A 16,602-nucleotide genomic window follows, 5' to 3' on the forward strand; every position below is an offset into this window, starting at 1 on the left:
TAAGACTAATATTTTAGATTTTAATACCTAAATCAGGTATTTTCAAAATGCAGGACTTTTTTTCCTTGGAAATTAGAACTATATCACCCCATGGAAAAAGGGCATAAGCAGAAATAATAGCAAACAATAAAGGACTGAGAGTTGTGCTCAAGACATACGGTTTTCCTAAATAATTTGAAGGTCAAATATATTTTTAAAAAATTAACTTTAAAAATATTTTTTTATCTTATGAAGTATTATGATTAAATTAGAACAGAGCTAATATTTAAGGATACTGTCCCATCATCTAAGAGGTGTTACACATTCAAATCACAAGCTCTGCTTTGTTTAATTAAAAGCAAAGCAAAGCATAAGGACTGGTAATGAGTTACAGAACCCTTTGAAACTATGCCAATAGCTTGGTAATGAGATGAAATAATTCATTTTTAAAGGGATGAGCTCATTTTATTTACATTCATTTTTTGTTTAAATAGGCTCCCAAAAGGTGGGGCACAGGACATTGTTTAGATCAAAAAGTCACAAGGCACTTTCCCACTTTGTTGACTTGAGACTAAAGGGAAAGGTCAGCTGTCCTCAGGAGCAGGATCCTCAGCACTGTCCACTTCCATCAGAAATAACCAAAGGCACTGGTTTCAAGCAGAAGGAACCGGACTCAGTGAATGCTCCTTAATACAACCTCACAATTAAAATTGCTGTCAAAACCCACCAAAATCAGGTTTAAAAAATAAGTGTAACAAAGTTCTAGAAAGCAGAGATAGCTAAAGCGAGGCACAATAGGCAGATGACAGGCATTAAACAGAGAGTCTATTACCTTGCACCATCTGGCAGTTTTCTATCAAAGGAAGTGCTGCGAGGAATGGCTGTCTGAGCCTGCTGGAGAAGCTGCTGGCACTGCAGTCTGTCAGATGTTCCTAGGATTGGAGAGGCACGAGAGAGAGGCTGCCCAGCGGGAGTCGGCACCCGATGCCAAGTGGTATTCCTTCTGAAAGGGGTTTTATACTCACATGGGGTGCCTTCACTGTCAAGTTTGTATTCCACCATGGGTATACGACAAAGTTCTGAACAACCCCTGCGGGACAAATAAAAATGCTGATCAGTCTCACTGGAGGGAGCAGGAAAAGAAATCTTGCACTCTGCAGTCAGAAGCATGCTTTCCCTCTGGGTGCTCAAAGGTGTTCGCATAGCATTGTACAACCCTTGGAACGCTGCAAAAATACCATGCCAACCAGGTAGGCAACATTTCAAAGTAAAAGATTTGCTCTTGTGTGTTCAAAGGTTTTTGACCTCTCTCCTTGCCCTTCAAAAAGGAGAAAATATTAAGCTTTTCTAAATTAAACCTGCAGCTTGAATTTTACATAATAAAACCTAGCAGAAACAAAGTATTCAGAAGTCCGAAAACATCAATTTCTTTTGTAACAGCTTTTGTTTGTTTAGATTTCATAAATATGTTCGTTGTTTTGCAGCAAACTAAACATTTTTCAGTGGTGCTGCGAACTTCCCTTTAGCCTCCTGCCTTGTCCCCACCAAATGATAGAACATATACACTGCGATGCAAGTGATTAAATAGCAGCTAAGCATTTTTCTCTTTGTTATCAAAGTGTACTTTCTAATGTCTCTCTTCCTGGGGGTCTCTACGCCTGGAAGAGAAATGGGGAGGTGGAAGGAAGAGACAAATCAGAAAGAGTCTGGCTTACAACCTCTGCTTGAAGCTTACAGTGTGGCTAAAGCACTCCCAGAAAGTGTAAACTCAGGTAAAAGTAGCAACAGTGTTCCCCAAAAGAACAGTGTGCCTGCAGGATACTTGCTGTAGACTCAGGCTAGACTTGAATTAGGGGTTACTGCTTCAGCAATTAGTTAATAGAAACTTCACACCCACTTTAAGCCAGCACTGATTATCAGCACAGATATTTTACATTCTTAAAGACCATTGCCATTACTTGTCTGATAAGCAGTGCATACTGAATTGACATCTATATGATATCTATATATGCCAATTAAAATTACTACATTGACATCTATAAAGAAAACACCCTAAATAATCCTAATGCAATGTATTAAGTAAGAAATAGTGAAAATTTGCTTCTCTGTCTCAACTACTCTGCTCTGTCCCTTGAGCTGAGCCTTGATTGAGCTTTGCTTTTGCTGAAAACTCAACATTCACCATTTCCAACTAAATTAAAATCACCTAGAGAAAGTGTAATGCATGCGTATAAAGTGTTTACAGTCTTAATCCTGAAAATGTTTTGGCACAAATGAATTAACACAAATATGCAGTACAAATAAATTGTATAGATTCTCATATGTTAAATTACTGCACCCCAAAGCTTCTGAACCAAATCCCGAAAGAATATTTTCAATGTCAGTGTTGTGGTCAGCAGATTAAAAAAAAAAAAAAAAAAGATATTATGAAAATGCAAACTATGTTATTTGAGGTTCTGGAAGAGAAGACAGGTGCGCAACAGTAGCAGTTACATGTTAGATACTCTGTACGTGCCCAGTCTGATCGAGCCAAATGCTACAGGCTGCTAAGTTCTGTGGTACTAAATAGGCAAACTGTTTATCCTGCAGCATTAAATCTCAGTCCCTGCTGGCACTCAAACTCATGAAATAGGTAAATTCAAACCCATAAAATATAGTAGATAAAGCACTGAGAGTGGAGATTAATAGCCAATGTAGGGTAGAAGACACCGTAATGAAGACAAGCTGAAGAGCGATCACTAGAATGCTCCAAAACAGAACTCAGAATTCCTGTTTTTTCAAGGTTATTCTTTCATTAGAAATATCACTATTCAACGCACCAGTAAAATATCACATGTGTAAACTCTGCTGACAAATCATAGCTGAACATGCTGGAAGCATTTGGGAATTTCACAATAATGATTTTCTGGTTTCAGCCTCCCTATGGAGGCAAGACCACCCCAGTACTCTCCTCCCACAAACACAGAATGAAGCTACAGAGAAACCAATGTTACAAAATTGTCAATTAGTTTCAGAAGGTCAATTTGATATAAATATAGCCTTCCCCTACCCTGAAAATATGCAACAGTTATTTAGGCCACTGCTTCAAACTACTTCAGTTCATGTAACTATTTCTTAAAATTGTTTCATACTTCTGAAAATCACAAAACACATGTTGGGCTCTTGGAAGGATGAACACCATGGACAGGCCAGGTTAAGCAAATTGCATAGAATTGTGCAAATATTTCTACTGTTGAAATATACATAGAATACATTTCTCAAGTGCAATATTCAACTGCTCATATCCCAAGACGATGCTTCTCTTGGTAAAGTTCCCTGCCTCATTCACCGCCTGCAACAAATAAGTCCAAGGCGTAAGCGACCACAGCCTCCAGCAACGCAACCTTGATTCATTCCCAGAGCAAGTTACGAGAATGTAGAAAGGTCTTAAAGGAAAAAATAACCTAAGATTGATTATTTAATTAAAGACCTTCAGAAAGCTTTCTGTACAAACCAAACACAACAAACAATACACAGATGACATAGCAAGGTTAATATTACTTCAGTGCACTGCATAATTTTTCCTGTGGCCATATATACACAGTTTTCCATTATTTGGCTAGGAAGTTGAGCAATTATGTAGGCTACAATTTCAAGCATCCTTCTGCCGATTTCTTAGTATTGTTTCACCCCCTTCTTCATTCCTACAGACCGTAAGTGTTAGAAACAAACTAACCCTTCCCCAACTTTAAGATACCGATTTCACAGCTTGTCTTGGTAATCGAGGAAGTTATAGCACGTAATTGTCATTGTAGCCCTTATTAGATACCGCCCATAAAGTACTTTAAGTTTTACAATAATAGCCATGGGTTTTGAAGGCAAAGGCTATCATTACTACTATTTAGTTTGACTCAGCTTGCTAACCAAATAACTAAAGCATGATCTAGAAATAGCATACAACAAGCTTTCTCAAAAAGAACAAGAATTTAAAATCTTGTAAGATTTTGTGTTTCTTTACATTATGAAAATTTATTCCTCTGACAAATGAAAAAAAATATTCAGGACACTGTTCCTGCAAAAAAAAGCCTTACAAAACAGCCCTATTTCAAATCACTATAAAAATCTTACAATGTTACCTTTAAATCAAAATGGGGCCCCAACATGACTGTTGAAACTGGCCCCCCCCGAATTTTCATGGTTAAAATGAAACTACTTTATATGGCTTGCTTTGTTACACAGACTTTATAATTTTAATTTGAAAGTGCCAAACCAATCAGTTCAACATTTATGTGAAAAATTATGCATCGTTGCTTCCCAAGCACTGCCTAAAGAACAGATACTGCAGTATACTGAGATATGTAGTCATCACTGCAGATACTTCCTATATCAGAAACAAAGAGAATCGATCTTCTTCATGCTTGCAATCCAGTAAGGATCCCCACCCCCAGCCCCCTGCCATGGATCAAACTGCAAGTCATCTTGCATGAAAAAAACCCACAAAATTAAATGCAGTTTCCTATTAAATGTTTAATTTGACCATTATCTATTTATAATATTATTACTTATTCCACTGGATGAAGCATATATATTGGCACTGGTGTTGAACGATAGCTTTTAATTAATTTTAAAAGTATTTTAGGTTTTGAAAAAATTCACTTTAAAGAATATATAAAGACAAATCTGTATTTTATGGTGTTAAAATATATTTAAAATTATGTTAAACAAGTATAGGAAACCAAGTATCTTTTGCAATTATATTCAATATAACATTTTGAAAAATAGGCTCCTGTTATTTATCAAGCAAGTGTGGCCAAGTCTTAACCACACATCAGAAATGATAGCACTTCCTGTTCTTCACTGTAGTTTGGTATTAATTAAATCAATCCTTCAACATAAAGCACAGACTTCTACTAATATCTTTGGTTCAAGAGCCATATTGCCCTATAAAAATTTGGTTAATAAAACCTACGCTGCAATTACACAGAGCATGACTCTACGCCACAGCTAGCAGGTCATGACTGCACATTAAAATTTAAGAGTCCACTATAAAACCGTGCAATATTAAAATGTTACTGCAAGAAGCATTATGCTCTGAAACAATTATCAAACAGTCCATTAAATTTTTCAAAGTATGTTAACCAAACCTTTCAATATTAATTGCAGATTCCATATAAAGGTTCTGGAAAAGGCTCTGTGAAGGGCCTACATTAGCCAAAGGTGCTGTTAGAAAAGGTAAATATTAATCTCCACGGGTAAGTTAGAAGCTTTCATATACTATGATCAGCAGTTCCCCACCTTGATAACTACACAAAATCCTTCTTTTCTATTATATTCTGTCGCGACGGAGGGAAGACACAGTCACTCAATATGAGTGATCAGCAGACTTCGTTTATTGTCCCTTACAGTCACCTTTTATGCCTTGTTATAATTAGCTCATACATATTACAAAAGTTAAGCTCATTATTGGTTAGTTGCCTAAATACCAAGCCCGCCCCTAGTTTCTCTTCTGTAGTTATCTGTTCCCACCTGCAACATTCTTTTCCCACCAAAATCTTCCTGTTATTGTGTAACAAGAACAGCCAAAGACAGTGTATTTTTGGGTTACTTCAGATAAGTTGAGAGCGATGTGCATTTTTGTCCAGCCAGCTGGACTACGTCTATGAGACCTTTTTCAGCTAGCCAGTTATCCACAATATTCTACCACTATCAGCTACTGGGTATGACTTTGGTATTTGGACCCCAACTTTCTACAGATTTCATGCATCATGAATGATCTGTTAGGGTAGTAACAAAACTAGAATACCTGGTTACAATTTAGGTTTAGTTTAATGTATCACAGATCTGAACCACTAAGGGGGATGTAGGGGTAGAGAAGTAATCATTGGTGTTCACCAGTTATATTACAATATCATTACAGAAATTATCCCTTACTATCACCATCTCAATTCAAAACATTTAATCTTGCTCAATAAGGAGTCTTTATCTGTATCTAACAGTACAATACATAATTGCATTCTTCTAACTCAAACTTTGCGTTTTGAAAGTAATCACTTGATTACAGTGCATGTTTGTTCTTACACTACAGCAGTTCCCACAAAGTGTCACAAGAGACTGAGGACTCATCACGCAATCCACTAAGCCCACATACTAAAACATTGAATAACTTCACATAATTGTAGGGACTTAACTGAAAAGCAGACTTTAGTAGCTCAGTTTTAGTTAGGCTCACCACGTAGTTAAATAAGGCATACATACATTTTCCCTTTTCTGACGCTTTCAAGTGCCTCCTGGCAGTAACCCCTGGACTCCATTGACTCCCTACATCAACTACAGCACAAGTCCAAAACATTGGATAATATTCAAATGGTCTAAGAGACCTTTGGTCAAAAAGTGAAGACAAAAATTCCAAGTTCTGACATCTCACAAACCTATTAGTGGTAGTCATACTGTATCGAAAAGGAAAGATACAATTTGAAAAACAGGAAATCAGTTTTACTTTAAAATAATTTCATACCACAATAGACACATGTGATTGCTTACGAAAATCTCAGGTAAGGCTGCTGCCCACTTTATCACTCCTGGTTTAAGGTGCGTGGTAACTCTGTGGCACTCTCTTCATAGAGTTGAAGAGTTAAAGCTGACAATCCCTCCTTCATGAAGATACACTCATTGTCCTGGTCTTTATTACTATTCGGTTTTAAACAGAATCTTTGTGTTGGTGAACTAACAAGCAATTTAGAGGCTTCCTAAGAGCCTCCATGCCTGCACTGTTGTATGAAAAAGGCAAGACAAATACAAACAGCACGTTGGATGAAAGGAGCTAGTCAGGAAATAACAGAGGAGAAAAAACCCAAATCCAGCCAAGGTTGTCTGGCTTACTCATATGATCAGTAAGGTAGTAACAACCCCTGCAGCCTCTGCTGATGGGAACTAGGACACAAGCGGAGCAAGTCACATTTCCAAATCCCAGAGAACAGGAAAACAGCTACATCAGAACACAACAGCTATGGGGAATAAAGGCTTGAGAAGCTACTGGCGAGAAGGAAGAATCACTGGGAAAACCAGATGAGTAAGAAAGTTTTTTGTGACATTAAAGAGAAAACCCTTAAAAATTCACCATAAGATTGTAAGATGAAGAACAGCTGGAAAGCCAATGGCAGGGATCCAACTTAAGAAATGGAAATGATGAGTAACAGAGAGGACAAACAAAGCAGAGGGAACAGTACCAAATGGAGATCCAAGCCTTTGAGCTCTGAAAGGAGCAAGTTCAGAATGAATCCCGATTTTGAAGTAGTCTTTAAGATACCAGAGAGGTAAGATTAGGACTAAGACCACTCATGAGGAGATAAAGGAAAACACAAATGATCCTTATCGAAGATCAAGTAGAATATGTTCCCCAGAGAGAGGTTACGCAGCCTCCAACCCTGGAGTTTTTGAATCCCTGACTGGATAAAGCCCTGAACAGCCTGGCTTGATCTCATAGCTGACTCTGTTTTGAGCAGGAGGTTGAACCAGATAATCCCTCCACTCTCTTCCAACCTGAATTATCCCAAGATTCCATGAACCCAAAACATTTCCAACAAGCTAAAGATCAAATCACTTGCAATTTCTGTAGAGATACTGCACATTCCAACCCAGACATAACAAAAATGGATCTAAAGCACGTTTTATATAATAGCAGGTATATATCCCCCAAGTTATTTATAATTAAAAACTTCTCTGCTGACCCAGAATTGAGTAGGAAATAATATTAAGCTTCAAAATGCCAAAAACGTGGTTCTCTTGAGTTTTTTCAGTAAGAAAAAAAGAAGTCTGGATTTACATCTCTCTGTAGAGACATTCAGAGCTTTGCCTGGCATTCCTGTTTGTTTGGTTTGGGTTTTTTTTTTCTGCTTGACTGTATCAACTGTACACATAATAAGCTTTAGCAATTATAACTAACTCCTGCTATCAGTTCATTCACAACTAAATATAAGAAAAACTCAGAGACTTTTAACTTGGATGAGACATATGATAAGCATCAGAGATTTTTTTCAACTTTGTACCTTCTTAGTTCATTATTCTTTTGTTGAGACAGTTTCTGAGTGGAGACTGTACGCTACATATGCTGCCTAGGTTTTCCTTTGTTTGGACACAAATCAAAATAGAAAAAGATGCTTGTATGATACATTTTCATCTTCCCAAGGATTAGATTAACGCTGCATAGTTAGCCTTACTCTATTAAATACAATGAATTTAAGGAAAGATGTTAAAATGCAAATTGTATATACTGACAAAGGCCAAGTTTACACATCCATTTCCTTGAAAACTCTGTTGGGAAGAAACAAACTCAAAGGAATTTATAAAAAGTGACAGAAAACATTTTATTTTTTTTTTAAACAATAAAAAAGTCTTTTTCTTTTATGCAGGAAAACCATGATGACTTGGTTAGTTAGAGAAGAGACAAAGCACATGGTGCATGACATATTAAAGCTGGGGAAGAGGGCAGCCCATACCTTATGCCTAAACTCTGTTGTTTGCTGGTGCCGCCACCCTTCCAAAGGCAGGAGTGGCAAAGACTTCACAGTGAGGGGGAGAGCCAAAAGGTCTCATTCTGAATTTGACTTTCTGTTACAACTTGCGCTTAAAAATGTAACAGCCTGGGTTAAAGTCTCTGGTGCTAATCAGAGTTCTGAGGCAGTTCGTTTTTGCCGAGAGTCTCCACCAGGATAAGTCACAGCGCATATGCCTCATTCCCTGTATCTAATAAAAGTTATAAGTAGTACAGTAATTCTGACAGTAAATTAAGCAATTTCTACCATTTATTTTTTGTTGGGTACAGAGGATTAACTTTTGCAATTGATAAACACTTCCAATTAATAGTATTGTATTTTTTAAGTACTAGTTCTTTCAGTTACCTCTAAAAAATGTCATCATCTAGAGTTTTCAGGTATTTGCAGCCTTGTTAGGTTATTAGCAGGGGTAGTAATTAAAAGCTGTAGTACATCCAAATTCTAATTTTATGACCAAAAGTTCAGTTTCAGGTTTTTCTGCTTTAAACTCCCTCAAGTGTTGTTAGGCTGGCAGCATTCTGCCAGCAATTCAGACCTGACTTCTTTTAAGCTCAGATGGCTTAATTAAAAAAAATTAAAAAAAAATTAAATAACCTGAAGGCCCTATGAACTATCCCATCACCTTATGGCAGACATCCTTGAGAGAAGATTTGAGTTCCTCCACACAATAAAACCTTCTGCTTCCTAAAAATATTTTGCCAATCTTTCTATACACTGCTGGCTATCCGTTACTTAAAAAAAGCTGTAGAAACAAAATCACCCAATAAGATCACAATCATTTAAAAAGAACGAGCATCAGGACTGGAAAATACAGAAAGTCATTACACCTATATTATTTGCAAGAAAGAGTTGCAAAGTCCAAAAAAAAGTGAAAAGCCTCAAAAGAAATGCAGCAGCAATTAATAATAGCCCACAGGCAGTTTCAATCATAGTTACTAAAATACTTCAATTTTCAAAATTACACACAACATCAGGAAAAAAGTCTGTTACTTGTTCAGACCAACAGGTGGAAACTACCGCTGTTACATCTCTTACAGTGGTTGTACTTAAGCTTCTCTTTATCGTCCATGCCTGGACGTTTTCCTTAAAGTTTTATTAATTTTCTAAACCTTCTAGAAATTGTTTTTAAGCATTCTTAATTTTCTTTTTATATATATAATGCTAGTTGAAATAAGACAGACACCTAAGTTTCAACATAGTTAGTAAGCAAAATTCTAGCATAATCTACAGTTTAAAATGGATTTAGAAGTACTTGAATTCCTTGATTGGATTTGACTGATTAAGGATATAGTGTCCTTGAGCATTACTGTGACACCAGTGAAAGCAAATTAGAATGAACATCATTATTCTCCTGTTAAAATGTGTATAAATCTAGCTACTGCACTGCAGTACTAGGTAATACTGACAACAGAAGAACTAATCAACAATTCTGAAGGGAAAGACCTAGCATAGAAATAAGTACGACACAAGGATACTTATTGATATCTGAATACAATGACCAGCATGTTTGTCCTAATACTGCTTTGTAATTTAAAGAATTTATGTTTTAAATAGCAATTTCTTCTTTCTGTCTAAATATCAACCTGGTGCCATGCAAATAATTATGATTTCTCAATTTGTGCATGATTATTTAATTGCTGGAGCAAACTGAAAACAGCAGGAGCTTTGTCTCAAGTTCATTAATTTTACAGAATAGTAAATGAAAGGCCTTATTCCATGATTGCTTTTGCATATACTGCTATCAAGACTATAGGTAGAATGATCTACATTTAGTAATGAAACACATTTATTGAGCGGAATTTTCCTCTATAATTTCCTAATCACTCTGTAACATTCCTTCGTAAGCACCTTCAACATTCCAAATAATTTCTTTTCATGCCAAACTAAATTAATACAAGACAGTTTGCAGCAAAAAATAAATTCATTGTTAATAGTTCCTTGCTAATATACTCAGTGTACGTACACTTCCACTTTGTTGGTTTCTTTTAAAATATAAAGGGCTGATGGTCTGAGGATGATTTGTGGGTAAGCTAACAGGAAAAAAAAAAAGCAAGTTAAGAACTAGATTAAAGATCTCCACTTTGGCTGATATTTTTCCAAGGACTGGGACTGCTTTGGAAACGCCCCTTCACACTTAAAACTCATTTTCATTTGAAGGGTATAATTCCCAAGAGATTCCATGGCACTCACATCCAGTCTGTAAGCTCACTTCAGAATTTGATCCCAGCAAGGAACCAGTGCTAATAAGCAGCCTAAAGAGGAAGTCCTCATTGCTTCGTATTCCTAAAACCCAGCAGAGCGCTAAGCAGAAACTACTCTTTCAAGCAGTGGAAATCAGCTGATTATCTCAGTAAATGAAAGACAGGCATTAATAAAATGAAACAAGGGGATTTTTCATGAAACAATGAATTATTATTTTTACTCCAGTTTTATTTATATTCTTGTAAATGTATGTGAATTCTTAATGCAATTTATTCTTGCAGAAACAAAGATGAATGTATTTTTATATTTACACACTGTGGACAAAAACTTAGTGGCTGAACTTGAAACCCCAGATTATGGCATTTAAAGTAAAAAATTTTTATAAACTACCAATATCTACCCTGAGAAATAAGGCTAAAATACAGAGAAAAAACCCCAACTACCAGAAGATCGTATGTTCTGTAGGATCAGTCAAACTTTCAAGGCATTTATTTCAACCTCCAAATCTACTGTTCTACATATGTCAGATAGTCTGAAGTATCATTTTTTAGAATAAAATCTCTAAAAACAGCTGTGAATGAAAGCAGTAATTATTGGAGCACACATGTGAAGCTATCTCCTGCTTTTGAACCATCATTCTTCTAGACGTGCAGTGTGTGGATCAAGGATTGATAAGACTCACAGCTTTGAAGGAAATATCCATATGTCTGTTTTGAGTGTTATTTGATAATTATTAGAGCTACTTGACAGTAAAAAAATATTCTCCTAATGAGCTGGCACACTTTCCTTAACTTGCTCACAGACACATGTTGGAAATCACTCAGAGGCCTGATTCTACCCTATATAGCCACACATGGATTCTCCAAGAACAGTGACGTTTCTTGTCAAATGAAGGTGAAATGGATTCTAGTTCTCCAGATACTCCTCTTTTACATCCAACACTACTGTCTGTAAATTTCTGGATAAACCTGATACCAGAGTACAAGAAAGACGTGAAAATATTGGAGCAAGTCCAGCAAAGGGCTACAAAGATGACTACGGGATCAGATCATCTGAAACACAAGAAGAGGCTGAGAGTGCTGGGATTGCTCACCCTGGGAAAGACAAGGCTCAAGAGGGACCTTATCAATGTGCATAAATACCTGATGGGGAGAAAAGACAACAGAGTAAGACTCTTCAGAGTTGCATCCAGTGGAAATACAGGAGGCAAGATGCACAAATTGAAATACAGGAAATTCCATTTAAGTATGTGGCAGTGTTAGGTTTACAGCTGGACTTGATCTTAAGGTTTCTTCCAACATAAATGAATCTGTGATTCTATGATTCTATAAGTAAAAACATTTGTTATTGTAAGGATGATCGAACGCTGCAACTGAAGTTGTGGAGCCCGTCCTTGGAGATATTCAAAACCCAGTGAGCATGCCTCTGAGCAGTTTGCTCTAGCTGACCTTGCTTTGAGCAATGGGGTTGGACTCAACAATCTTCAGAGGTCCTGACCAGCCTCAGCTATTGTTTCTGTGATTGTGCAAGATAAGACATTGCAGATGGCTAAACCAAGCAACTGCGTAGGAGAGGAGGAGATGGATTTACGCAAGCTTTAACTAGTAATACCTGTGATAGACTATCTTCTTTCTCCAAACCTCTGGTAATTTATGCCTTTCTGCCTTCTCCTCATTCCCCCACTCATTAATATATTTTACAAATAATGTCACAGGTCATGTTTGTCAACTGAAACTCTCCATATTGTCACCCAATACCTGTATTGCTTTCTGTCTGCTCTGTTTAGATTATAAACACTGATAAAAGGCAAGTGCAAAACTCTCTGAATATTAGATCACTTTAAAGTTGGGCAATCACAATTACTAACTGTATTTTGGGAATATAAAGGTGAAAATAAGGAACTTTCTGTTTGAGTGAGAAGTTGATATTTGAGAAAAAAGAGGCATTAATGAAGATTTCTTTTTTATATTAGAGAGATGAGGCTGGAAAGAACTTAAACATAAATGCTTTGGTGTTTTTTGTATTTTAGAATAGAAACATAGTTTTTAAAAAAGTCATTTTCCTTACTAATTAGACACACAGTTTTTTAAATGCAAAAATTTTATAAACAAGAACAGCTTTTGCAGATTTTTCCCAGTTTGGTGGCACTCAGTTAAAACTCCTCCTACACATAGACTGAGTGCCATGTATCACACCGACTTGAGATTTTAACATTTACTTCTAAAAATGCATCAAAGAAGATATAAACAATTCATATAGTATTTATTTTTCCATCAGGGCCTATAAAACACACATTTTTACCTTCAATATAATAGGATCAGCTCATTAGGCTCATATTCTGTAAACAGCTTGGAAATGTATACCAAACAAGTCAGTGAAAATTCATACCCAGAAGCAGATGGTGAGAATAGCAAAGCTAAGCAAAGAGAGGCTTAATTGCAAATTCTATCCAACTAAGCAAAACGGTGGTATTCTACATTCACAGGCATTTTCTTCAGAGAGGAACCCAAGGCATCAACATGCAGGTTGAGGCAGGGGAGGGCATTTCTGTGTCATTCATCAAGCCAATGACTACTTGGAGAATTGCCACCAATTAAACAGTATTCGTGTACAGTTGGCACCAACTTCATAGCATTGCATGCTACGTAAAATTTTATGGCTTGTTGTCTCGCCAAAAGCAACACATCTAATGTTTTTTCTGTTAAATTAAAAATCAACAAGAGATTTAAAGCTGGCCTTCTACAAGCAGACAAGTAATTCAATTTACTCTAGTACAGTTCTCGTTTAGAATGAGCCAAATTAATAGTTCCAAGACAAGATATGTGAGAAATAAAGTCACATTATTATAAAATTTTAATTTTTCCCTTACTTCCCTCTACCTCATCATATTAAAAATGGGGAGAAGAACAAAAATCCTGCTGTCACCAAAAAAGGAACACTGATGAAAGAAAATGGCATCTCAACCCTGAAAACAATGGTACAGTTAATAAAATAACCTTTATTTGAGTCTTTTCCTGAGTGTGTGAGCATTATTTCACACTGCAGCAAGATCTTTTTTAACTGATGATTTCACTGATGTAATTCACTATTTAATATGACTAGATTAGATGTCTGTAGAAAGTGAGAAGGGCTCTAAGAAACCAGTATTTTGCTACTTTTGTCAATATTTCAACATAAGAAAAAAATAAAACAAATATTTTTCAATAATCAGGTGTCAGAGAAATGTCAAAGACATACAAGGTACAGTTTTCAGAGAAGGATTCCTCATTTTCAAATTCAGTATTAAAACGTAAAATTCTCCTGTGGAAGAAGTCACATCGGCTTCCAGCTTTCATAACAGGATGATGCACTAAAGTTTACTTTTTACATCTTCAAAGCCATATAAAAGTAAATTTCCTGTTAAATTTCTTACAGGATCCCATTTTATCTTCTACTACAGGCCAACAGGGGTTTCAGGGAAAAGATTGCTTTGAAGAGTTTCAATATTATCACGCAGCATGAGAGACAATACCTGTTTCCTGAGGGCCTCCAGTAAAAGAGCCATCGTTTAAGCAGTAGCAGAGAAAAAACCCACAGAGAGATAGAAACGTCACATTGAGAACCGTTGCTCATTACCTTCTAGGTGCTCCATCCTCATGGGGTTGAATAATCACCACTTTTACTGTCACTGACGTACGTAAAAGGTCAATCATTTGTTCATGAGTCAAAGTTGCCACGGCCACTTTACAGATCTCAACCAGGCGGCTCCCTTGCCGTAGGCCTGCCTTCCATGCAAAACCAAAGGGCTCCACATCTGCCACTATCCCTTCAAAGTTCACGTGGAATCCAAGCTGGCCCAACCCATTCCTCCGAAGGGTCATTTCTGTGGTTTCACATCCTCTGGTCACTATCTAAAGAAGTATCAGATTGTTATGCTGGAGTGAGTCAGGATGCTCCTTCAGACACACACACAAATCTGTTTTCAAACACTATAAAGCCATATATGGCTTGACATTAAATATTTTTAATATACTAATACTGAATTATTTTAACATTTGCGGTTGAATGACGATTTCTGCATAAAACAAACCAAACATTTCACAATGCTAAAAATCTTACATCCCCGGAGCAAGCAGCTGACCCGTGTCAAGTTCCTTCCCCCTTGCCCAACATTAACACAGTATCATTTATCTCTTCCCGAAAACCTAACAACTGCTTTAGTTTCAAAACACAAAGCAAGCAAAATGCTGTCCTGTCAGTTCCTTCATTCTTGTTGGCTGACTGACCACAGGTGTGCAGGCATTTTTTTCTTCAGTATTAGACAGTACTGAACTTGAGATACAACATGAGCTAAATCGAGTGAAATGCCTCAGTTCTAGAAGCTTTTCTTCCTCAAGAACATAGCAATGAAGATAATGTTGATTCATTTTGCCTTGTATCATATTCCTAACTACCACTATATCCAGATGTGGACGTCATCAAAATGGGGTAAGAGTTTTCATGTCACTGGGAAATTTAGAAACAAAAAAATTACTTTCTTCATATTCAATGAACAGTAGTTCTGTCGTTATATAGAGTAGCCAAAATCCTTCAAATTCAGACTTTGCTAAGCAGGCTCATTTCTATATACTGTGTAAAACAAGTCCTCAACAGTTTCGCCCAGTAAAAAATTACGACACAACAGTAGGTATGCTGGGAATACTGCACAGGACACAGCAGACCAAACTGCAGTCCACATTGCAAGGTAAGTTTGAGTTACCCTAACATTCCTTTCTGTCAGTGTCACAAAACCAATATGTATTTTATCTCCATTAGTATAATTAGTACAAAAACGGAAGCACTGTGAAACATTATCAAAAATCTTTGTTCATAATGCATAACATTCAAAGATCTCACAGTGCTTTATAACACTCCAGCAAAGCACATATCTGCCCTGTAAAGATGCATATGTTACGATACAGATCAAGGGATCTTCCCAAGGTCATGCACCATGAAGAGCAGTTCCACAGTGCACCTTGTTCCTCAAAGGTGTTCACGCTGTTTATGGTTGCTTTTAGTGTGCATCAGGAAGATGCACTCATTACTCAACTTTAGGCATCTATTTGAAAGTGCTTTAGTTAGGAGGCAGGTGTCCTGTACAGTCAGTTGTATAGGACAGGTTTCTGCAAAGGCTGTTCTATAGCTTGAGCTTAATTCAGGAGGCTACCCTGGAAGAGACATTCTTCCCCTCCACTGCCAGCCTAAGCCAGAATCTGGACAGCCTAGCTCACTAGTTTATCATCTGCTTCCCCTGGAAGCATGGCCCAGCCTAATTCAGGGTGGCATGGTAAGGGAGTGGGACTGTGCAGCTTGGGGAGATGTTGGCGCTGCGACTGCGTAAAACTGTCACAACACCGCTCCTTTCACTGCCTGAGTCAGAGGCACTTGACTAAGTGCAGTTTCATGGGAGGTTTAAATTGATGTAAGACTCTATGACTACTACGCTGTCCCCTGTACCGCGTTAGCACTTGTGCAGCCATATCAGGAACATGATGCAGCCGAAAAACAGGGTGCTTTTAAAAATAATGTTCCAAAGGGGTGGCAGACAGGGAATGGGTGGCACTGTCTCCTTCACTGGCAGCTATTATAAAAGTACATTTCCACCATCGACAAAGGAATTTAACAGGTAGCAAATATTAAGCTTTAAGTTCTTCAATAGTTTGCTTTTATGCTTCCAAGCCTGTTTTTCGTCTTTTGTCCAAACTGTTACAGAGTCAGGGATGAGAGGCCTAACTTCTATTCCCTTCCCAATCCAAAGGATGAGTGGAAAATCTTTAGTGTTTGTGTAACTTAGGCCTGCAACTTGGTCAGTGACTGGAAGTCATGGGTTTCTGTACCTTAGTAAGTTCTAAAGCACTATTACCTTTATAGA

The 16,602-nt window shown here is 37.2% G+C and overlaps 1 protein-coding gene across 8 annotated transcripts in view; it reads right to left on the bottom strand.

Moving 5' to 3' along the window:
• The window catches only part of SIPA1L2 (signal induced proliferation associated 1 like 2), a 151,891-nt gene that overhangs the window by 37,248 nt on the left and 98,041 nt on the right, over positions 1 to 16,602 (bottom strand). For all 8 annotated transcript variants that reach the window (XM_056343722.1, XM_056343721.1, XM_056343725.1 and 5 more), the window contains 2 exons: positions 14,328 to 14,602; positions 812 to 1,069 (listed from right to left, as the gene is read on the bottom strand). In XM_056343722.1, the coding sequence (XP_056199697.1) occupies positions 812 to 1,069; positions 14,328 to 14,602 (533 nt within the window). The remainder of the gene's footprint in view (positions 1 to 811; positions 1,070 to 14,327; positions 14,603 to 16,602) is intronic.

This window comes from Falco biarmicus, chromosome 6 (genome assembly GCF_023638135.1).
Source record: "Falco biarmicus isolate bFalBia1 chromosome 6, bFalBia1.pri, whole genome shotgun sequence".
In the NCBI taxonomy this organism is placed as follows: Eukaryota; Metazoa; Chordata; class Aves; order Falconiformes; family Falconidae; genus Falco; species Falco biarmicus.